At 39.3% G+C, this 24,007-nt stretch overlaps 1 protein-coding gene across 1 annotated transcript; it reads left to right on the top strand.

Moving 5' to 3' along the window:
• MRE11 (MRE11 homolog, double strand break repair nuclease) lies at positions 1–24,007 on the top strand. Its single transcript, XM_015827031.1, has 20 exons — positions 1–56; positions 1,987–2,082; positions 2,532–2,670; positions 4,020–4,180; positions 4,992–5,079; positions 5,887–6,028; positions 7,613–7,727; positions 8,188–8,373; positions 10,324–10,495; positions 11,484–11,564; positions 12,155–12,281; positions 15,039–15,142; positions 16,412–16,585; positions 17,275–17,337; positions 17,625–17,832; positions 18,795–18,875; positions 19,514–19,572; positions 21,235–21,296; positions 21,602–21,680; positions 23,267–24,007. The coding sequence occupies exons 2-20, from the start codon at positions 2,063–2,065 to the stop codon at positions 23,303–23,305; spliced, it is 2,100 nt and encodes a 699-aa protein (XP_015682517.1). The 5' UTR covers positions 1–56; positions 1,987–2,062; the 3' UTR covers positions 23,306–24,007.

Raw genomic sequence — 24,007 nt, 5'->3', positions numbered from 1 at the left:
AAGTGGTTGCCGGCGCTCGCGGGAGAGGGCCCGGAAGTATGGAAAGGGAAAGCGGGGTGAGANGGGTTGGGGGGGCGGCGGGGTGAAGCGTGGGGGCGGCCACCTTGTTCTGCCTTGCTGGCAGACGAGATGAAATGAGCCTGGTGCCCAAGAATCGCCGGAGTCCCGAACCGCAGCGAGGAGGCTGCCTGCGGTGCCTCTGCAGGAGTCGTGCACGGCTCTGCTTGAATGCGCAACCATCCTTTCGGTGCAATAGGTTATTCCAGCCCGGGGCGCCAGCAGACGACTCTCCCCTCGAGAGGAGTTGATGCATCCCGTCTCTGCTGGGTTGCTTGGCTTTGACATAATCCTTGGCGGGGGGTGGGGCGGGGTTGCCCCGCATGAGAAAGCCAAGTAGGGTTAACCCTCAGCCCCAAGTTTTTAGCATGTTGTGGGAATGCTGCGTTTCCCACCGACCTGGTTAAGCGTTTTGGTTTGAAGTCAGCCTCTCCGTTCGTCTTCCCCAAGAACGGGATGGCCGTGGAAGAAGAGTCCGCTGACTGGTCACTGCATGAAAGATGCAGAGCAGCTTAAATCAGGGCTAAGCAATGTCTCCTGTTTCAGTACAGAGCAGAGATTTTTGGCTCGTTTAATAATATCTTATTCCTTCTTTGGAATATTATACATTTCTAAATGTTGAAGTTACATTGCATGAATTAACATTTTACATGTTGTAAGAATTACCGAAGCAGAGTTGACTCGCTGGATTGCCTATTTGGGAAGGTGTTTATTCTCTCAGGTTTTTGGTTTCCTTTGCATTGTAATTGTATGTTGCTCTGGAAATTGTATAATTATCAGTTTTACTGAAGTAATACAGGCCCTTCTCGGTGTTACATAGAGACCAGTCATGTGTGACAGTCCATTAAAGTCATTCATTGCTTGGATCAGTCACTTATGCCAAAACTCAAGACAATGTCTGCTTCGTGTAATTTGCTGTTTCCGTATTCTTTCCAAAAAGGTTTTCACTTTTTATTTTATTTATTTAGTTTGGTGATGCCTTTGATTCACTGAAGACTGCCTGCACTGGTCCATTATTTGACAAGATTTTGAAAGAAGCTGGTCCAAAATCACCCTGATGGCTTTGTGCCTAAGACAAAACTAGAAGTCATGTTCTTCCAGCTTCTAATCTGGTATTTTAACCATCACACCAGATTGGGCCTCAGATTTTGGCTAAGTTTAATATTTAAATCACTTATTAGGATTAGGTCTCCCTTCTGCAAGTTCTACAAATGGGATGGAGTGTGCTACATTGCTCTTTTATAAAAAATGAAAGGACATTATTATTTCCTTCAACAAAATCCTATTGTAGGTAAAGGAGAATGACCGCCTCCATTCTTTCGTAGTAAAATGAGAAAAGATGGAGAGAGAAAAATTAGTTTGTCCTTTCTTACTTTATTTCTGCAGAAAAGTTTTGTGGTATCTCATTATTCCACCCACAAACATTAAGATTTCTTCAAACTCTCCTATAAAATCCCTCAATCCTTTGGGATTTTCTTGAAAGGCAGCAGCCATGCAGCTTTAATGCAAAGGCCCCCAACCTTTTGGGATCAGGGACCGGTTTGTGGAGAGAGGTTTTCCTGTGGACCTGAGAGGGCGTGGTTTTGCATGCTGCCTGCATTTTATGGATGGGGCTTTGCTTGTTTGTGTGGACCAGTTTCTGGCATGCCGCAGACTGATGTCGGTCCGTGGACTATGGGTTGGGGATCCCTGCTTTAATGCTTTTTGCAAAAAAAAAACCACCAAAAATTGTGATAGTGATAAAAGCTAAAAACCACAATTGCCTTGGAGTTTTCCTGGTTATATAGACTCTTGGTTTTTCATTTATTTTTCTATGATTGAACTGGGTTTTTTTGTTCACTGGAAAAGTGCATTTTAAACAATATATTATGATACTTTGGCTTCAAGTTTATTACCCTAAGATTCTTCTCTTTATTTGGTTGTTCCTAGGTCTTGACTGTCTGTTTTTTTTAGTCATTTGGCTTTGTGAGACCTTTTATAAATTGGACCCAGGCTGATTGTAGATATGAGTTCTACCACTTCCAGGTAAATTTTCCACAATATTCACATCAGTGGGGAAGATATTTAGTCATTTATCTTGGTGTTCCTATAATTTACTGTCACCTCATTAGTGCTGAAAATGAAAATTATATAAGGGATGCAAAGAATACTTTTGTAATTTAAATCAATAATATAAAAAAACCCTGTGCTCTCGTGGATTTGCATATATGTTGTAAGAAATAATTTAAATAACTAAAGGTTCTTCTAAGCATCATAGAGATTGAGTTAATGGTAGAAATATAGCAGGAAAAGTTTCTACAGGCCCAATTGTTCTATAATTCTATAATTCCATGAAATGAATGCTGAATACTGTAGCATTTGAAGAATGTAACCTACAACTTTACAGAATACTTCATTGTATTAGATGCTGAAACAGTAAATGATGCAGCCATACTATTCTGCTTTTTTGTTTGCTTGTTTCTCTTTAACTTTAGAGATGAAGAGGAAGAAGACACATTTAAAATTTTAGTTGCTACAGACATTCACCTTGGATATTTGGAGAAGGATGCTTGTCGTGGAAATGATACTTTTGTTACCTTGGATGAAATATTGAAACTTGCTCAAGAGAACGAGGCAAGCCACTCTGAAATTACGTTACAAAACTACCACTGAAAGGTCACATACAGGTAGACCTTGACTTATGACCACAGTTGACCCCAAAATTTCCTTTGCTAAGCAAGACAGTTGTTAAGTGAGTTGCCCCTCATTTTACGATCTTTTTTGCCACAGTTGTTAAGCGAATCACTGCAGCTGTTAAATGAATTGTGTGGTCATTAACGAATCTGGCTTCCCCCATTGACTTTGCTTTTTAGAAGCCAGCTGGGAAGGTTTCAAATGGGGATCACGTAATCCACGGTATAGCGCAACTGTCATTAGTACATGCCAGTTGCCAAGTGCCCAAATTTTGATCATGTGACCAAGGGAATGCTGCAACGGTCGTGTGAAAAATGACCATAAGTCCCTTTTTTCAGTGCCGTTGTAACTAGCCACTAAATGAATGGTTGTAAGTCGAGAACTATCTGAATTTCCTAGAAATTATTCTTACTGTTAAGACATTAATTGGACATTAATTGCATATTACACCAATGACATTGTGAAAATAAATCTGAGTCTATCATACTGTCAATAAGACCTGGGGCAGTAATGAAAAATTTGCCATGGCACGTTGTAATTCTGTATTTGCATACTACCTAGAATCTTTTGGGCTCAGTTAACAATCTTATAAGTAGATAAATAAAATTAGTTTTAAGATATACAGGAATATTGACCGTCCATAAATCAGTTGCAGATAATGGGACAATTAAATTCACCTTTAAGTGAAGTTTTATAACGTAAACATATCTGAGTGTACTTTTTCATCTTCAGTTCTTTCTTTTTTCATTATAAGAGGTACCTTACCATACTTCTTTAATTAACATAGTAACTTATTTTATACAGTCAGGATTAAAAATAAAACCTGCCAAATTCTAGAAAGGGCTGTCATCTCTTTTGCTTTCTCTATATTTTTGAGCCTTAAAAGGATGCATTTGGGGTTTAGTAGCATGGAAATGCAGGATTTAGGATCCATAAACCAAAAGGCACTTTGGAGAGGCTAAAACTTCTAAAATAGCCACATCTATTCTCAAAAAAACAAAACAAAAAAACAACCCCAACCCAAAAACACTGTCTAGTTCAGGGTAGACTCTTTTATGACTCGTGGACTTCAACTCCTAGAATTCCTGAGCCAGCCATGCTGAGAGGAAAGGGAGAGGTTTCCAAGCTGAGCCATGCTGGCTCAGGAATTCTGGGAGTTGAAGTCCACGAGTCATAAAAGAGCCAAGGTTGCCTATCCCTGGTCTAGTTGAACCATTTTTAGAAATGTATAATTTTGAGAAAAAAATGCATATGTAATAATAATATATCCCCCAAAAATCTGTTTATAGGTGGACTTCATTTTATTAGGTGGAGATCTCTTTCATGAAAACAAGCCTTCCCGGAAAACAATATATACATGTTTAGAACTACTAAGAAGATATTGCATGGGTGACCGCCCTGTACAATTTGAAATTCTTAGTGACCAGTCAGTTAATTTTGGCTTTAGCAAGTAAGTATTCCTATATTAAATTTAAGTTCAGTTATTTTGTAAATAACTGATTGTAACTGAATCACAGCTTTATCTGAACTGTAAATAACTCAAAAAAGTTTGATCCAATTCTTCATTTTGATGAGTGATGCTAATTCTGGACAATGCTGCACATACATTTTTATTGTGGTTTGCATTATTATTACACTGAGTGTTTTCCTGTTCAGTCTGCTTAATGGAGCTCTTGATTCCCCCCCCCCTGAAATTCTGCTGCCTGCAAGCAAAAATCTGTGGCCTGCAAGCAAAAATCCCATGCATTCATGAAAGGTGCTAAAATGGGAGAAATGCCTTTTTTTCCCATTTCTCTCTCCCTTGTAGCTTTGCACCTTTCTTTTTATATATATTAAAAGATCTCTCCAACTTCCTGAGCAGCTTTTTAGATCAAGGGGCAATGTATAAAAACTATCTCATCCCTTTTCTCAAAACAGATAATTTATCAAATTAATTCTATTCCACTCTTCTATTGAATTGAATTGAATTGCTGATCTTGCAGACCATTAGCTAACATCACCAGTGTGAATGTATATGGAGTTTGCTGTCTAATATAGTGGCAGGACAAATCACTACATATAAACAGCAAACTCCACACTCCATCACACTGATGATGTTAACTGGTTCGGTAGTGAAAGATCTGTAACCAGATGGCCAAACTCAGAGAACATCAAGAACTTCACAGTTCTGAATTCAGCCTATAAGATTTAATTCTGTTAAAAAATATATACAAGTTTAGCTGCATGTTGGAAATGATGCATTTTTTCCTTGTCCTGTCTAGGTTTCCATGGGTGAACTATCAAGATGAAAATCTCAACATTTCTATTCCAGTTTTTAGTATTCATGGCAACCATGATGATCCCACAGGGGTAAGAATGTTAGAGGGTGAAAGAAGACCAGTAGCTTTATTAATTATGCTAGTAATACTTTAGAAAGACAGCCAAGACTATAAAAATTACAATCCAGCAATTCTGTACTAAAATCTGTTAATGAAATTGAGCAAGAATTATCTTGTATCCTATACCAAGTGCACCTATACCAAGGTATTTCTTAAAGTTGTTGTCACGTTTATAATAGATTATGATTAGGAAAGCATACAAAATAAAAATAGCATTTAATATACATGGTTTGTGTTTTAGCATAGGATAGAATGTACGGTAACTTCCTTAGGTAAAAGCGTACAACCTTTCGTTGTACAATTGATTTGGCTCATTGTTTTCAACAAAAATCACCAAGTTTTAAAAATTGAACTTTTATCATACTGTTTTTGTATATTTTATTTGTGAAATGTTGTTAATTTGTGGAAAAATACAGTAATTAGTTACATTCTGGTTTTTGTCTCATTGTTCAGAGATTATTCTTAGCCTGGAGAAAGTAAAGCAGATTAGAAGCTACAGTATTTGCAATGCCACTTTATGTAGCTTGCAATCACTCTTACGTTTTCCTTACTTTTGAGATGTCAAAGGCTTTAGGGGCTATTTAATACAGGAAAATACATTAATTTGTCATTTGTCTGAGAAATTTAAGCAATTGTAATATGCAAAGTATACTGGTTTTTACTTATGTGCACACGCAGATAAGTAACCCATTCTGGTTTTAACGTTTTATATGTTGGGAATTTAACAAAATTGATGTGTCTCAAATTCTATTTTTGTTACTATTTTCCATATCTATAGGCAGATGGTCTTTGTGCTTTGGACATTTTAACTTGTGCAGGACTTATTAATCATTTTGGACGTTCACCATCTGTAGAGAAAATAGAAATTAGTCCTATTTTGCTTCAGAAAGGAAATTCAAAGATTGCTCTTTATGGATTAGGTAAGATTTTTGCACCTCTCTAATTGGGGCACGATATTTTGTGTATACGAGTGGTTCTCCAAAAATGGAAAAAAGAATAAAAGATATTGAATTGAATTTTTATTTTGTAATTTGTGGGTTAGAATTAAGAGTAGGACTACCAAGATTTGATCCACAAAATATTGATTAGGTCAGTGGTGGCGAACCTATGGCACCTCTTTGTGGGCACGCATGCCATGCCCCGGAGATGGCAACCAGCCGCCTGAGGTCCCACGTGGCCAGATGCATCCCGGCACGGCTGGTTTCCCTCCCCCCCCCCGTCCCGCCCTTCCTGGCTTCGCATGCTCTCCTTTTCCCGGGCACAACCCACTGCATCGCCTCCTCAGTTGTAGGCCATCTTTCCAGATCAAAGGCGGCTTCTCTGAACTGCTGGGCTGTTGAGCCCCAGAGTGAGCTGGTCGAGGAGCAGGCAGGCTGTGGCTGCTGACGCACACCATCGGTCCCCATGCACTCGCTGGCAATGGTACCCCCACTCTGCCTCGCCTCGACTCACCTTGCAGGACGAGCCTCCTGCCCACCGCCCCACCTGCCGGAGACCCCCTGGATCTCCCCCAGCCTGCCCGGCCCCCACAGGCGTCCCTCCCCACGAGCAACATCGAGGTGACCATGCCCACATTGGCCACACCCACCCAGTTTACCATGACCACAGCCACGCTCATCCAGTGGGCCACGTCCCACCTGGCACCTGGCGATAAATAAGTGGGTTTTGGGTTGCAGTTTGGGCACTTGGTCTCTAAAAGGTTCACCATCACTGGATTAGGTGTATGAAAATACTTCTAACTATTTCAAGTGCAAAATTTTGTGAGCGAACTCATTTCTGAGCACAAAGCCTCTGCTTTGTGAAACATGCTGATCTAAGTATTCAGAAGTGTTTCAGACTCAAATTTACCACTCCAAACGCTGAGATGAAGTTCCATTCTGGAAAGGATTCAAAATGATACGTTTTGCATGCTCCTAAATTTTATTTAGATTTTCATGCACTGAGTAGAGGAGACACTGCGGATTTTATTCCGCTAGTCGTTGCCGCCTATCGAGGGCGGTGCTCATCTCCATTTCAAGGCCGTTGACCCAGTGCTGTCCAAAGACATTTCTGCGGTCATGTGACCAGCATGATGTCGTGGGGCATTGTTACCTTCCCACCAAAATGGTACCTATTTACCTTTTTGCATTTGCATGCTTTCAAACTGCTAGGCTGGCAGCAGCTAGGCGAGGATGGGAGCTCACCCCATCATGTGGAGCTCAGGTCTCAAACCTAGGCTATCGGCTTTCCAGCCAACAAGTCCAGGGTCTTAACCGCTGAGTCACTGCACTGCCCCTCATGCAATGAGTGCCATGTGGAAAAAGTGTAAGGCTGCAAGGTGTTCCCCAAGCCCAATTTGTCTTTAAGGCGTTGCAAAGGACTGAGGTCAGGGCCAATCTAATCTTTAGTTGGCAAAATAATTTCATGTGATATCTAAATACTAACTGGAATCTCACTACTCGGCTGTGTAATTTTCTGCTTGGTAGATCACTAAAAGCCCATTGCATGTAATGTTTCTCTTCTAGGATCTGTTCCCGATGAAAGGCTACATCGGATGTTTGTGAATAAACAAGTAACCATGTTGAGGCCGAAAGAAGATGAAGATAGATGGTTTAATCTCTTTGTAATTCATCAGAACAGGTACAGATACAGCCCCCAGGTTACATCTTATGCCTTTGGTCTATGTTGATCTCATCTGGATCCTGAATTGATAGCCTGTTCTTAGTTATGTCATCCACTTTGGTTGTTGAGTTTTTTGTTTATTTGTAGCCCAGGAATGATTTGTCTCTTGTGTTGATCAAGTCACTGAATTTGACAACGTCACAGTTTTCAATGTGGCAAAATAATTGTAGAACTAGAACAGCAAAATCATAATTACAAATGTTTTGAAACTTACATGGGATTGTATATGTAAATATCAGAATCTAATATTTTCTTTTAATTTCTCTTACCTTTTGATACCTGATAATCACATTTGGGACAGTGAGAATGGGCCTAATATTGTGATAACATGTTATATTTAAAAATTGGGTACTTTGGTTTATAGTTTGCAAAATGCTGTTTTAATTTGTTGCTGTTGTGTTTGTTTTCTTTGGCACAGGAGTAAACATGGAGCCACAAATTATATTCCAGAACAGTTTCTAGATGACTTCATTGACCTTGTAATTTGGGGTCACGAACATGAATGTAAAATATCTCCAATCAGAAACGAGCAGCAACTTTTCTATATTTCTCAGCCAGGAAGTTCAGTGGTTACATCTTTGTCACCAGGAGAAACCGTCAAAAAGTATGATCTCGTGTTTCAGTAATTTATATTATATATTCAGTACAAATTTATAGGAGTCTTTCCTTTAAACACTGTATCTCTTTCATTTTTGAGGAATCTGTAATGCGTTTTGATTTTTCTTTTGGATCTCTTGGTTCTATTGTGCTTATAAGAAAGGATAATCCAAAGAAAATCTGAAAGCAATATCTGATTGACAAATAGCATTTTCCATTTTCACAGATATTGAAGCCACCCTGACTAATTAGTAACATTTAATGATTAGGTTAAATTTGGATTTAAGGATTTAACTACTTACTATACTGTTTCCCCAAATGTAGTATAGTTGTTGGTATTAAAATTTGCATGTTAACAGATTTACAGGATAAATTTCCCTTGGGCCTCATAGCTGATTGACCATTCAAGAATAGATTTAGACCAGGGGTCTTCAAACTTGGCCCTTTTATGATTTGTGGACTTCAACTCCCATAATTCCTCAGCCAGCGTGCCTGAGGAATTCCTGGCTGAGGAATTCTGGGAGTTGAAGTCCACAAGTCATAAAAGGGCCAAGTTTGAAGACCCCTGATTTAGACTGAGGTAAAGTAGTACAGCCAGAGAGACTTATTTAAAGAGAAATACTTCCCAAGAACCTTTCTCACTAATGATATTAGCAAATTATAAAAATTCAAACTCCTCTGCTAAAAATAATCCCCATGCTAGGAATTGCATGGAATCTGAGGCAAAGACACTGTAGGTAGTCCTTGATATATGACCATTTTGCACACTTAACAAACATTGCAGCATCCCCACAGTCACGTGATCGAACTTTGGAGGCGATTGGCTCATGTTTATGAGGGTTGCGGTGTCCCAGGTTCATGTGATCACCTTTTGCGACCTTCTGACAAAGTCAATGAGGAAATCAGAGTCACTTAACAACCACGCTACTAATTTAACAACTGCAGTGATTTACTTAACAACTGTGGTAAGAAAGATTGTAAAATGAGGCAGAATCCACTTAACAACTGTTTGGTTTAACAATAGAAATCTTGGGCTCAATTGTGGTTGTATAGTTACACTTACAATATACATCTGACTTGCAACAGGCCACTCAGGGATTTGGGGATGTTCAGCAGAAGCCTCTGTCTTCTGAATTAGAGAAGGACATTTTAACAACAGTTTTTCTCTAATCAAGAAACTATGGAAGAGAAAATGAATAATAAAAAAATCTCTTTTGTATTTATTTCTGTTTCATCCAGTCAAATTACATTCTTATGTGCTGTATATAATTGATACAGCTCCCTGGGTAGTTTAAGGGAATTCCTTTTTCTCGGTTCAGGGTTATTAGGATAGTCAAAAGGGGGATGAGAAAATGGAAATTGCCTTTGTCTGCTTAGAAGAAAGTGGAATATAAACGTAAGAAACACTCTAACATTCTAGTTCTGAACAATAAATCATCAGTTGCAGTGATGTAATGTAACTGGATTTAGATAGGAAAGTTACTTCATTACGCACCTATATAAATCTTAGGGCTGACTTTGACGATACTACTAGTCAGGTTGGGAGCACTGAAGTGCTTCCGGGTTGAAAGGATGGTGACATCCCTGTTGCCTGGGAGATATCCAGTTGGGGCTGCTTCATGTCCCCATTAAGGTATCCATCTATCTACTCACCCGCTTTCAAACTGCTGGGTCGGCAGGAGCTGGAGCATGTGACAGGAGCTCACCCTGTCCCGCGATAGTTTCCGGGACTCAAACGTGAGCCTGCTGATCATCAGCCCAGCATCCTAACCTCGTGAGCTACTACGCTCCTTACTTTTTGATAATGATAGATGGGAGTTCTTAGCCATGGACCTTGATCTCCTCCAATCACCTAGGTTTACATTTTTATTGTCATTGCTCTCTACCAAATTCTGTGACTATTCTGAAGTTCTATCACATTGCCAAGATTCGAATCGCTTTGTTCAATGCCTCCCAGACACGTTGGCTTGTTGCACATCAAAGACAAAAAAATGAAGATGCAGAAGATTCCTCTCCAGACCGTACGGCCTTTCTACCTTGAAGACCTTGTTCTGGCTGACTATCCGGATTTTTTTCTCCCAGACAACCCAAAAGTCACACAAGTAATACAAGATTTCTGCATGGAGAAGGTAAAGCTTTTTTAAAAAAATGCATAGTGGTATTGTATTGCCCGTACTATAGGATTGGATGTGGTATTAGATAGAAGTCAATGTCAGGTGAGCGAAATTCTTCATTAAACAAAAGGAGTTTTCTTCATTGTTTCTCAAATCTCATTGTTCTACACAGATAACACATACAAACAAACAAATAAACACATGCTGTTATAAACATAGATACAATGGGGACAGTTTTTTCGGCTTAGAGCTTATGATGCAAGACAATCACCTTTTTAAAATTAGGTTAAGCTTACATTAAGGGTCATGTTACATTTTTTAATATTTTATGCTTCAAAATGGTAGAAATGCTGTTGCCAGTTCTTGGCAATTGCTGCTGTCAAGGTCCCATGAAATTCCAAAAAAAGGTTTTGAGATTGTGTTTAGACTGGGGGCAATAGATTGCATATTCTTGCTAATGTTTTCTATCATTTTCTTCTAAAATGTTTTGGCAAGACTTCTTTGCATTTCTCTGAGCATAGACTAGATAGTTGGGGTACTGTCTATTGCTACTAAGTGAGAAGAATAGATTCCAGTTAAATACAAGCAGGCTACATTGCCTATATTAATGTTGCTGTGGCTTTCAGAGCATTACAAGAACAATAAATCCAATTCTGCTGTGGGTTGGGACAGATTATCTTCATTGGAAATCAGCCTTGTAATTTCTCATTTATGTAGTTTATGTAGTTTAAAGAGGTATGTACCAGAAGAAGAAAAATTCTAAAAAACTTAAAGATTGCTTGCTTTAATCTATATCAGGGGTGTTCAAATTTTGTCCTTTTATGACTTGTGGACTTCAACTCCCAGAATTCCTCAGTCATCATGTCTGGCTGAGGAATTCTGGGAGTTGAAGTCCACAAGTCATAAAAGAGCCAAGTTTGAAGACCCCTGATCTATATCGTGCATATATTGATACCTGGTACAGCAGATTTTGCATTTAGCAAATTATGTCCCTTTCTTAAAGGTTGAAATGATGCTGGAAAACGCAGAAAGACACCGTCTGGGAAATTCCAAACAACCAGAGAAGCCTCTGATAAGATTACGAGTAAGAATGTGATCTTTAAATCGGAAGCTTTCTTCCTAGTGTTTCATTAGCCAAACTTTAACAGGCAGTAACTTTTCAAGTATGGGTTGATTTTTAAACAATTCTACATGTCTAATGTATCGATTAAGGCAAGGGTCTTCAAACTTAGCAACTCTGGGAGTCGAAGTCCACAAGTCTTAAAGTTGCTAAGTTTGAAGACCCCTGGATTAAGGCTTTAGTTTTGCTTAATTAAGTAGCCTTAGGGATTAATTAAAATATGCCTTAGAGATGGAGGTTGAGGATCTTAGAGGAGCTAATTTTATAAACTCCTTGACTGAAGATTGCATGAACATTAAAGTTGAATATATTTTCAGTTTTGCCAGCTGTTAGTACATGGTGTTCCTGTGAATTACTAACAGTAGCTAGAATATGCTATAATACTAATACTTCAGTAAATATTTGCTATACTAAAATAATAAAGTGTTTGCTAGTACCTTAGTAAAATATTGATAAGCACATCAAATTCAGCCGATGAATTTTTAAGTATTTTTTTACAGATGCCTAATTGCAAATTCCCACATCTTTTATTCTTTATTTGATTTGATTTGAAGGTAGATTACAGCGGAGGCTTCGAACCATTCAGTATGGTTCGTTTCAGCCAGAAATACATGGATAAAGTGGCTAATCCAAAAGATATCATACATTTTTTCAGGCATCGGGAACAAAAAGAGAAAAATGGTAAATGTTTAAAAAATATATAATTTTCCAAATTTGTTGTGGTATGTATTGTCCCTGGGAAAAATAATAGAAGTTTATCTATAGAAGTTTTTCTGTTTTGTGTGGGAAATGATGTGTGTTGGGATGGGTGAGTGAGATGAAGAATAAGTATAATTACAGGTAGTGCTCGACTTACGACCACAATTGAACCCCAAATTTCGAGTGGGGCAGTTATTAAGTGAGTTTTGCCCCATTTTACGACCTTTCTGGCCACCGTTGCTAAGTAAATCACTGCAGTTAAGTTTGTAACATGATTGTTAAATCCGTCTGGCTTCCTCGTTAACTTTCCATGTCAAAAGGTTGCAAAAGGTGATCACATGACCCTGCAACTGTCATAAATACATGCCAGTTGCCAAGCATCTGAACTTTGATCACATGACCATGGCAACAATTGTGTGAGAAACTGTTCTAAGTCATTTTCCTTTTCAGTGCTGTTGTAACTACAATCACTAAACGAATGGTGGTAATTCAAGGACTACCTGTATAAATATAAGTATAATGTAAAGTATATTATCTAATACCTATTATTGTTTTTAACATTTTTAATCCTTTTATATTGCTTTTATTGTGTGGTAAGCCACCCGGAGTCGCAGGAATAGCCAACACTCCAGAAGACAGGCTTAAGATACAGAAGGATCTGGACAGACTTGAACACTGGGCACTATCTAACAAAATGAAATTCAATGGTGAAAAAAGCAAGGTTCTACATTTAGGCAAGAAAAACCAAATGCACAAGTACAGCATAGGTGGCACCTTGCTCAATAGTAGTAACTGTGAGAGGGACCTCGNACAGTCAAGGGATTTGGAGGGTTTACTGTGGAACTTAAGTCCTAACAATCTAAGAATATAATTCTGTTTGTTTAGCACAAGCGTTGGCTAACTCAGTATGTCTCACTTGCTATATGATCTGAATACAGAATCAAATTAAATTTATTTAATAAAAAACATCTTGCACATAAGCTGAACACGCAGAAAGATGTAATGTTTCCTATTCATGCTAACCATGTTGAAGACATGCTCAAAATGTAGAGAATAAGAAACTCATTTATAGGATCAGTAACTCTCCACTTACTGATCCATAGATTTTCACGGCTTTGGATCTATTCCTTTCATCTTTTGATATTCTCAAAATTTAAGTTTGAGGTCCATCGCTTGTTCTCCATGATTTTATTCCTGGACCAATTTGTCTTCCCCCACTACATTATTTCTGTCGTTTTCATGCTATCAGGTATTTTTATACATCTATTATTTTTATATATATTTATGTTGGTCCTTCTTAAATCTCCCACTTCCAAGCAATTAAATGTGTTTCTTCCTGAAAACCGTTGGTTTGTTCTGATAATTTTCTTTTTCACAATACACCAACCTATTTGATTTCTATAAATTGTAATAATCATTTGTAATAAACTCTTATCTTTGCCTAAAATCACCTGGTAAGGCCCAGAAGCCTTGTCCATCTCACCTAATGTTTAATTCATTGCCTGGTATTTAACATTCCTTTGAAATTTGTGTTTACATACGTAATTACAGTACATTTTCATTACAGCTGATCTAGCCCGTGGATTGTATTCCTTTTCATAAAGTACTAGGAAGAATAATTACGTCTAGGCATTCTTTTTCTGTTCATGCAAGATGAAACGATGGGGTGTTTTTTTTAGCACTAGCAGATTGCTAGTCTTTGTTTCACTGATGGTTTCAGCCTTGCTATGTCATCTTGTTCAAAGCACCTGTGCTTCTGAAATAAGATGATATTGAGAAATATGTCCCAGCTTTTAAAAAAGGAGATTATTAATAGCTGACAAACATTCTGTACTCAAGGTTTTAATGAACACTAGTGAGGTTTTACTGAAGAGGAAATGGATTGCAAAAGCATTCCTGAAATGAAATTGAATTGGTCCACAGAATGATTATTATGGTGATATGTGTATAAGTAAAAACATGATCTCAAGCTATATTAAATGCTGTTCTAGAATCTTTTGTGTTTTTAGTAGGGCCTTTTAAAATTCAGTCTTTATTATTTTGAACAATTATCTTTGCATCTTGGGTTAAAGTTAAGACAAATGAATATTTTTGACCAAATAGTTAACTTCATTCTGAGACTTAGGTTTCTTAATAATTAACCAATCAAGTAAACTCAGGTATTCAATAAGACTAAAAACTGAACAAAATACAAAAGAAAATCTGCAGTAGGAACCTGTGTTATTTTAATGGTGGTGTTTCACTGTTGAAAATGTTTATTTATTTTATCTTTCCATCTGGTTATTTCAGCAGGCAGGACTGGCCTAGGGGTATTTTAAAGGGGTTTTAAATTAAATTTTTAGTAGAAGCGGCCAAATTTAAATAGTTATTTTTAATCTTTTTAAATTTTGTATTGTATTATATCATTGTTTTAAACTGGCTGTAAGCCGCCCTGAGTCCTCCGGGAGAAGGGCGGGGTATAAATTTAATAAAATAAATAAATAAAATAAAATAAAATAAAAATCTGTATTTTTAAAATATAGGACTTCTGTTTTCCATGAAAAATCTATATTTTTGTTACAATTCACTAAACTTTTAAAATAAAACATTACATATTTTCTTTATGCCTACCAGATGTGTGTGTGTGTATGTGTGTAATTGTTTTTTTAAAAAAACTTCATGATGGTGATTATTTGGAATAGTAAGCATTTCCTTAAAAGGATTAAAATGTATCTTATATTTTTTTTTATTTTTTTTTAGAAGATGAAGTTAACTTCAGAAAACTGGTCCACAAGCCTACAGCTGAGGGAACAACCCTGCGGGTGGAGGATTTAGTAAAGCAATATTTCCAAACAGCAGAAAAGGTAAACATATTTTTCTAGTATTTATGACTTGGTTTAAAAATAATCATCAGACCAGATTTTAATTGAATGATTGGAGTTCCATTATTGGAATTTTCCATTTAAACTTTGGGCAATTTGTGGTTTTGATATTGCGCTGAGATAAACAATCTGGATGTGAAAGTTATGTTAGAACAAAACCTGTAACTTTTTGTAGCCAGGTTACAAGTTAAGCTTTTGTGGCTAAGCTGCAGAAAAAGTTAAAACTAATTAATTAGTTTTTATCATTTATTCATATTAATTATTATTACTAATAAATAACTAAATCTTAGCTAAAACTGCAGGTATTCCTCAAGTTACAACAGTTTGTTTAGTGACCGTTCCAAGTTACAATGGTACTGAAAAAAGTGATTTATGATCGTTCTTCGCACTTATGACGGTTGCATAAGTCATGTGATCAAAATTCAGGGTCACGTGATCAAAATTCAGATGTTTAGCAACTGACTCATATTTAATGATGGTTGCTGCATCCCAGAGTCATGTGATCCCCTTTTGCGACTTTCGGACAAGCAAAATCAAAGGGGGGAGGAGCCAGATTCACTTAACAACCATGGTACTAACCTAACAGATGCAGTTATTCACTTAACAACTTTAGCAAGAAAGTCAGTAAAATGGGTCAGTACTCACTTAACAATGTTGGTTACCTGTAGGTCAGGTAGATGATTAAAGGGAGTTTCAAAGGTAGTGCAGGGATAAATTTATTACTGAATTAAAATTTCTCCCAGCAAAGCATTCCATCATTCCAGTTCATCCAATGCTTTCTTCAATTCAACAAACATAATTCAACAAATCTGGTTAGCACAGTGGTTCTCAACCTTTTTAATGCCGCGACCCCAACCGGTCGTAAGTCGAGGACTAAACCGGTCGTAAGTCGAGGACTAAACCGGTCGTAAGTCGAGGACTAAACCGGTCGTAAGTCAAGGACTACCCAACCGGTCGTAAGTCGAGGACTTTCCCTGCCCGGGAGCGCCGCGCATGCGTGGTTCCGCCCCCTGCGCCGGCCAAGGCGTAGCTGGCAAGCGGCAGAGACGGAGCAGGCCGACCACCAGCTGGCCCAGCCCAAGGGAGGTAAGGCACCTGCCGGAAAAGAGGGAAAAAATGGCGGATAGCCTTGCTTGGCGACCCCCGTGAAATGGTCGATCGACCCCAAATGGGGTCCCGACCCACAGGTTGAGAACCACTGGGTTAGCATATAAGTTGAAATCAAACTGACTCTTCGTTTATGTGTCCAAGAAAGTGCAGCTTTCTCTTCTGACTGAGAGAGGCATGGGGGAAGCCGTGCAAGAATTTGTGGACAAGGAGGAGAAGGACGCTATTGAAGAACTAGTGAAGTTCCAGTTAGAAAAGACCCAGAGATTTCTGAAGGAGCGGCGTATAGATGCAGAAGAAGCCAAAATTGACGAAGAGGTTTGTATGGCATGATTTATTCTTCCTGAACACATTCAATAATTGAATATTAAAAATATCTGTATTACTATTACAAATGTCACATCACGGCTAGGAGAATGATTTGAACAGATGCTTCCCTTGAGTAATTTTTTGGCCACCTTCAGATGGTCAAATCCTTGTTTAATGTACCAGAATATCCAGGTAGTCCTTGATTTATGACCACAATTTTGAGTCCAAAATTTCCATTGCTAAGCAAATAGGTTGTTAAGTGAATTTTTCCCCATCTTACGAGCTTTCTTGCCAAAGTTATTAAGGGAACCACTGCAGTTGTTAAGTTGGTGACACAATTGTCAAGTGAATCTGGCTTCCCCATTGACTGCTGGTGAGAAGGTCACAAAAGGTGATCCCATGACCCCGGGACACTGCAACCGTCATAAATATATGCCAGTTGCCAAGTGTCTGGGTTTTGATCACATGACCATGGAGATGCTGCAATAGTTGTATGTGTGAAAAACAGTCATAAGTCACTTTTTTCAGTGTTGTTGTAACTTTGAACAGTCACTAAACTAATGGTTGTAAGTTGAGGATTAGTTGTACTTGAATTTCAGCTAGCCTTTTTTCCCCCTTCAGGAAGGAAACAAATTTGCATTAAGCATGAATTCTTATTTCATCTGAATATATTCGGTGACTCTTCCATTTCAATGCAGGTTCAGCGCTTCAGAGAATCGAGAAAAAAGAACACGGTGGAAGAGGACGAAGAAGTCCGTGAGGTAGGCCGAAATCCAAGAACGAATCAGACGAGACTCATATTTACCTCACGGTGTGCTTCACTTCTCTCTCTAAAGAAATGTAGACCACACAATTCCTTTTGTTTCAAATCAAACTTTACCTGCTGTTTTGCTCTCCTGTTTTCCCCCTTTCAGTTTTAAGACCATTCATTGATTCAGCAGTAAACATTTTTTCCACCCCTTTGATAATTTCCACTCCATGCATGGAGAAATGCTTTCATATCTGAGTGGAATTCTTTTCTTTCCCTGCTTCCCTCTCTTTCTCCCAGGCTATCAACAGGGCCAAAGCCAGATCTCAAGAGACCAATCGTGCTTCGGTGATGAGTGATGACGACCTCATGGATGTGGCCACCTCTAACCAAAGATTCAATGATGAATCGGACGACTCTTTAGCTCCCAGCCGGGGTAGACAGAGAGGTCGGGCGAGAGGCAGAGGACAGAACGTCTCAGCCAGGGGGTCATCTCGGCGAGGAAGAGGTGGCTAGTTTTTTTCCCATCTTGTTGCAGTTTCTATAAAGCTGCTGTGGTTGATTGTTGGCTTACAGGTACTCCTCAACTTTACAACAGTTCATTTAGTGACCATTTGAAGTTACCACACCACTGAAAAGAGTGACTTATGAGTGTTTTGCACACTTACGACCGTTGTAGCACCCCCATGGTCATGTGATCAAAATTCCAATGCTTTGCAGCTGGTTCGTATTTGTGACGGTTGTAGTGTCTTGGGATCATGTGATCACTTTTTGCAACCTTCTGATAGTAACGACCGTGTTACTAATTTAATCACTGCAGTGTTAAGTGAATGACTGCAGTGGTGGAATTAGTAATACGATTGTTAAGTGAATCTGACTTCCCATTGACTTTGCTTGTCAGAAGGTTGCAAAAGGTGTGCACAAAACCCCGAGACACTGCAACCATCATAAATAGGAGTCAGTTGCCAAGTGTCTGAATTTTGATCACGTGACCAAGGGAGTGCTGCAACAATTATAAGTGTGAAAAAGTCGCTTTTTTCAGTGTCGTCATAAGTTCGAACGGTCACTAAATGAGCTGTTGTGAGTCAAGAACTATCTGTAATATTGTCTAACCCAGGGGTAGGCAACCTTGGCTCTTTTATCACTCGTGGACTTCAACTCCCAGAATTCCTGAGCCAGCCATGCTGAGGAGAAATGGAGAGGTTTCCAAGCTGAGCCATGCTGGCTCAGGAATTCTGGGAGTTGAAGTCTACGAGTCATAAAAGAGCCAAGGTTGCCTACCCCTGGTCTAACCAGATACATTGTGCTAAGTGTCTGCAGATGCCATGTTGCCAGTCCTGTGTTAGTTCCTTAAAGGACATTGCAGTCTGCATAAGCCAGTTTGGGGGCACCATCCTAAAGGCTTAGTAAGGCTTGGTAAAAAGAAGTGAGAAAATGTAAACATCTGACTCTCTATTGTATTGTTTACAGGAAGTGCTGCCCGTGACCAGACAGGCAGCAGCAGAACGTATAAGCCTCTCACTCCTACGAAAAATATGTCGATTTTGGATGGTAGGTTATCTTATGAGCTTTTACTGTATTTGGCAAGTGACTTCCTTGGTTCATACAACACAGTAGTTCACATAGCACAGTAGACAGACATTAAATTTGTTTGGTTTGCTTGTTGTTAGTTGCAAAGTCGTGTCCGACCCATCGCGACCCCATGGACAACGTTCCTCCAGGCCTTCCTGTCCTCTACCATCTTCTGGAGTCCATTTAAGCTCACGCCTACTGCTTCAGTGACTCCATCCAGCCACCTCATTCTCTGTCGTCCCCTTCTTCTATTGCCCTCTATCTTTCCCAGCATCAGGCTCTTCTCCAGTGAGTCCTTCCTTCTCATTAGGTGGCCAAAATACTTGAGTTTGAACTTCAGGATCTGGCCTTCTGAAGAGCAGTCAGGGTTTGCTATGTCAACCCAAAAGATTTTGATATATTCAGTAAATTGTTCTTAAATGAAACACAGCTAAGCACAGTAAGCAAACCAACCGTTGTCATTTATATACATCTTTAAAATGGATATAAACGTCTGTCATAACGTAGGTCTTGCAGATTTTTTTTAATTCTCTCGTGCTTTGTGCCAACAGTAGTTTATTTCAAAGTGTCATAAATTTACCATCATTGCTATACATTTGTACTCTGATGTTTTCTAGCATTTAAGTCGTCCAGACAGCAGCCCTCCCGAAACACGCCTGTCAGGAATTACTCAGAGGTTGGTAGTTATTTCATGATAAAATCCAGCAATTTCCCCTTTTTCTGGGAGTGTAATGCAGCTTTTTCCAGGTGGGTTGGGGAATATTACAAATTGTCTTCCCAGTGCTTGTGAAGGACATCCGTTGAGGAAAGCTGATTTGCTATGTAGCAGATAGGGACAATCTTCTGCGAAGCCTTGAGGTGTGGCGTTTGTTTGGGCCATCTGCTTAGTTGCCTGTTTCCCTGGAAGGGCCTGGGAATGTTGAGGCTTTTGGGGTGTCTTTAAGTGACTCTACTGAAGGAGCATCCTTCATTTGCAAAGCGGGCAAGTGTTTTATTACGGAAAAGGGTAAGGCTCACGTGGTTGATTTTTGGATTGAGTAACCAGGTTTGGGATACAAGAGAGGGCCAATGTGTTCAAAACATGGCATCATTTTGTTTATTTAAGTCAGTGGTTCTCAACCTTTTTAATGCCGCGACCCCAACCGGTCGTAAGTCGAGGACTAAACCGGTCGTAAGTCGAGGACTAAACCGGTCGTAAGTCGAGGACTAAACCGGTTGTAAGTTGAGGACTACCCAACCGGTCATAAGTCGAGGACTTTCCCTGCCCGGGAGCGCTGTGCATGCATGGTTCCGCCCCCTGCGCCGGCCGAGGCGTAGCTGGCAAGCGGCAGAGACGGAGCAGGCCGACCACCAGCTGGCCCAGCCCAAGGGATGTAAGGCACCCGCCGGAAAAGGGGGAAAAAATGGCGGACAAAAAAAATGGCGGACAGCCTTGCTTGGCGACCCCCGTGAAATGGTCGATCGACCCCAAATGGGGTCCCGACCCACAGGTTGAGAACCACTGATTTAAGTAATTTACACAGCTGTCCAAATCACAAATAGGAGTAAAAGCGTAAAATAGAATGAAAAGTACAAGAAAGCTGAGACAAACATTTTCAAGCTATTATAGGAGAGGCTCATCCAATTTCCTGGCCCAGTGCTGAGGTCAGAGGGGTGAATGGGAGAGTCAGATTTTCAAAGGCTTATGGGAAATCAACTGGTCAGAGCCTTGAGCCCAGTACCCCAGCAGAGGGGTTTCCCCCCCCCCCCCAAAAAAAAGTCAGGTGCCACTTTCCCAACAGAAAGTAACTCAGCTACAAACACAACATAAACCGGTAAAAGAAAATAGGGACAGAATCAGTCACCAATAAAAAAGAACACAAGGGATGTTTTCTTGTGCATATACAGATAGTCCTCAACTTACAACAATTCCTTTGGTGACTATTTGAAGTTACAACAGCACTGAAAAAGGCAATTACGACCGTTTTTCACACGACCATTGCAGCATCTTCATGGTCCCATGATCAAAATTGGGACGCCTAGCAACTGATTCATATTTATGGCAATTGCAGTGTCCCGTGATCACGTGATCACCTTCTGCGACCTTCTGTCAAGCAAAGTCAATGGGGAGTCCAGGTTCACTTAACAACTGTGCTACTAATTTAATAACTGCAGTGCATTTAACTATGGAAGAAAAGTTGTAAAAGAGGCAAAACTCACTTAACTAATGTCTCACTTAGCAATAGAAATTTTGAACTCCATTGTGGTTGTATGTTGGAAACTAGCTCAACTTGTATTGAAAGTGTATTAAGCTGTATTAAAAGTGCAGCTTTCTGGGCCTTTGCTCTGTCTCTTGCAGGTGATTGAAGACGATGATTCTGATATGGAGGTGTCTTTTACCACTTCCTCTACAAATCAAAGGTTGGTAGAACCGTTGACCTAGAGCAGGGGTGTCAAACTGCCGGCCCGCGGGCTGGATGCATCATGCAGAAGCTGTGCCCACCCCATTGCCGGCAATGGCAAAACCATCCCGATACGTTGCGCGGCGTCACGTGATGTTGCGAGTTTGACATGTCTGATCTAGAGTTTGTTATTTAGAGTTTAGAGATAAGAGCCAATATTTGAAAACTGCTAGAAACAAATTAGAAACTTGAATAGTTTATAATTGAATTCTGGTATCATGATTTCATTGAGAGTGATAATTGTCTCCTTCTTATAATACTTAGATTACCAACCACCTCAACGCAAAGCCAGAGGAATTCTCAGAGCCAAACGTCAAAAGGTGTTTCCTTTGAATCAGATGAGGTATAAAATCTTTTTTTCCATCGTACTTCCTTCAATCCATATGCAAAATGTTTGAGCGATATTTAGTGCTTTTTACATCTCTTCACAATTCCTTACTCCTAACAAGTATCCTAACAAGAAACTCTGTAATAAAAGCTAGGGCTAACCTCATCATCAGCCTCATTAAACCTTAGAGTTGTGTAAATTCTTTTTTGTCTCTTAGTATTTCCAACCTTATCATGCTGTTTTACTCTGTTCATTAAGGCACAGATTCTTTGAAGCAGCAAGAGCCACAGATAACTATATATACAGAGAAGCAGTTATTTACATATTTATTTGCATATGTTGTATATAATATGTTTAAATGTGTGTTATGTGTATACACTTTGAGAGCAAGCAACTAAATTTAATTTTTAATGTGTGCCATTGTGCCCACAGTAAAAAATGACAATAAAGGTTATCTGTCTGTCTGTCTGTCTGTCTGTCTGTCTGTCTGTCTGTCTATCTATCTATCATCTCTCTCTCTCTCTCTCTTTCTCTCTCTCTCTCTCTCATATATGTTGGTAGTAATGTATGAGCTTTGTTATCAGCACTGAATTCAGTTATTTCATTGAAATCTTAAATCCTCTGTTCTGTAAAAGGCTTTGCCTGCTGTAAATTCAAAGAACAATGCAGACATAAATGCCATGAAATAAGTCCTGGGAGAACTTGTCTCTCACACTGCTGGGCATCAGATAGGTCACTGCTATCTCTCTCTCTTTATAGATAGATAGATAGGTAGATAGATAGATCCATCTATCCATCTTTTCTCTTGATATATATAAAATGTTTATCTATTTATCTATCTATCTACCTACCTACCTACCTATACCTAAATCAGTGTTTCTCAACCTTAGCGATTTTAAGATGTCTGGACTTCAACTCCCAGAATTCCCTAGCCAGCCTGCTAGCTGGATGACCTTATGCTGGTGACTTTCTCTCAGCCCTAGGAAGGAGGCATTGGCAAACCACTTCTGAAGAACCCATCAAGAAAACTGCAGGGATTGTCCAGGCAATTTGTTAGAATTGGACATAATTGAAGAGAATCATAATAGATGATTTATTTTGCCAGAAAATTAGAAAGTTAGCAATCTCTAAAAGCAGGAGGAAACTTTGAATGTTGGCTATTGTTGCCAGGAATAGTGGGATAGTGGTGGCCCAGCAATTAGAATGCAGTATTGCAGTCTAACTCTGCCCACAGCCTGGAGTTCGATCCTGATGAGGCTCCAGGTTGACTCAGCCTTCCATGCTTTCAAGGTCGGTAAAATGAGGACTCAGATTGTTGGGGGCAATATGCTGGCACTGTAAACTGCTTAGAGAGGGCTTTAAAGCACTATGAAGCGGTATATAAGTCTAAGTGCTATTGCTGGTGTTGTATTCCATAGGGAGAGAAGAAGATAAGATCGGGAACAAAATCAGTGAAGAATCCAAATTCAAAACATTTTTTTTTTTTAAATATCTGGATCCCACTATGAATTGTCATACACCGATAAAGCTGACCTATCCAAAGGGGATTATTCTCCTTAACCATATAACGTCTCAATGAAATACCTGTCATTAATTTACAGGATGAATTATTTGTTTCCACTTCGAGAAAAAAAAGATGATAACCTCCGCATCCAAAGCATGGAAGGAAAGTGCAAAAATGACTTCTCCAAATTCTGCAAAGGAGACCTGAGATGTTGGCACCTTGTTCTCCATAATTTTACTGTATTGTCTAGAAACTGATGGCTTCCTTGAAGAAGACTTATTCTGAATCTGCAGTGCCATCAGACGTGCACAAATATCCTGCTAAATCGTAGGATTCAGAGTTCACTTGAGGGGAAATGTGTAAAAAGGAATATTCCCCCTTAGGGGTGGCAGTTTTCACTGAGGTCTTCTTACCTTGTGACTCTTACAATCTGTCCAGGAGTGTGAAGTTAGGAAAATTCTGGAGCTGTGTGGGAGAAAAGAGAATTCAGGAAAAACGGTCCCTCATTTCTCCGAACAAGGAGTCACCAAACTCCAGTCACTTCCCTACTCAGAGCAACATCAGACCTGAATGGAGGTAGCAGTTTTTGTATCCAAACTTAAAGGCAAAGGAAATGTGTCACAGCATTTCTTTCAGAGGGCTCTTTTATCTCCCGTGATTTTTTTTTCATTTTACAAAGGAATAAATTAGAATTGGTTGGGTGAGAGAACGAACTCCATTCCTGCATTCCGTGTTTTACAAGTTTCCAACTTTCATAAAAGAGGCAATACCCAGAATCAAAACTGATTATGCAAATCAGTGATTCGATGGAATTATATGCAGCTTGATTGATTGACAT

The sequence above is a fragment of the Protobothrops mucrosquamatus genome, unplaced genomic scaffold, assembly GCF_001527695.2.
Source record: "Protobothrops mucrosquamatus isolate PMUCROS unplaced genomic scaffold, P.Mucros_1.0 scaffold_213, whole genome shotgun sequence".
NCBI classification, from domain to species: Eukaryota; Metazoa; Chordata; class Lepidosauria; order Squamata; family Viperidae; genus Protobothrops; species Protobothrops mucrosquamatus.
The sequence above is the reverse complement of the archived record's forward strand: the minus strand, read 5'-3'. Positions and strand labels throughout refer to the sequence as shown.

Bases quoted from the DNA above. Each gene is read 5' to 3' on its own strand.
- MRE11 (XM_015827031.1), top strand. From the start codon at position 2,063: ATGAGTTCTACCACTTCCAG. The intron at 12,282-15,038 runs GTAAATGTTTAA...ATTTTTTTTTAG, and splicing joins GGAACAAAAAGAGAAAAATG to AAGATGAAGTTAACTTCAGA. The intron at 21,681-23,266 runs GTATAAAATCTT...ATTAATTTACAG, and splicing joins TTTCCTTTGAATCAGATGAG to GATGAATTATTTGTTTCCAC.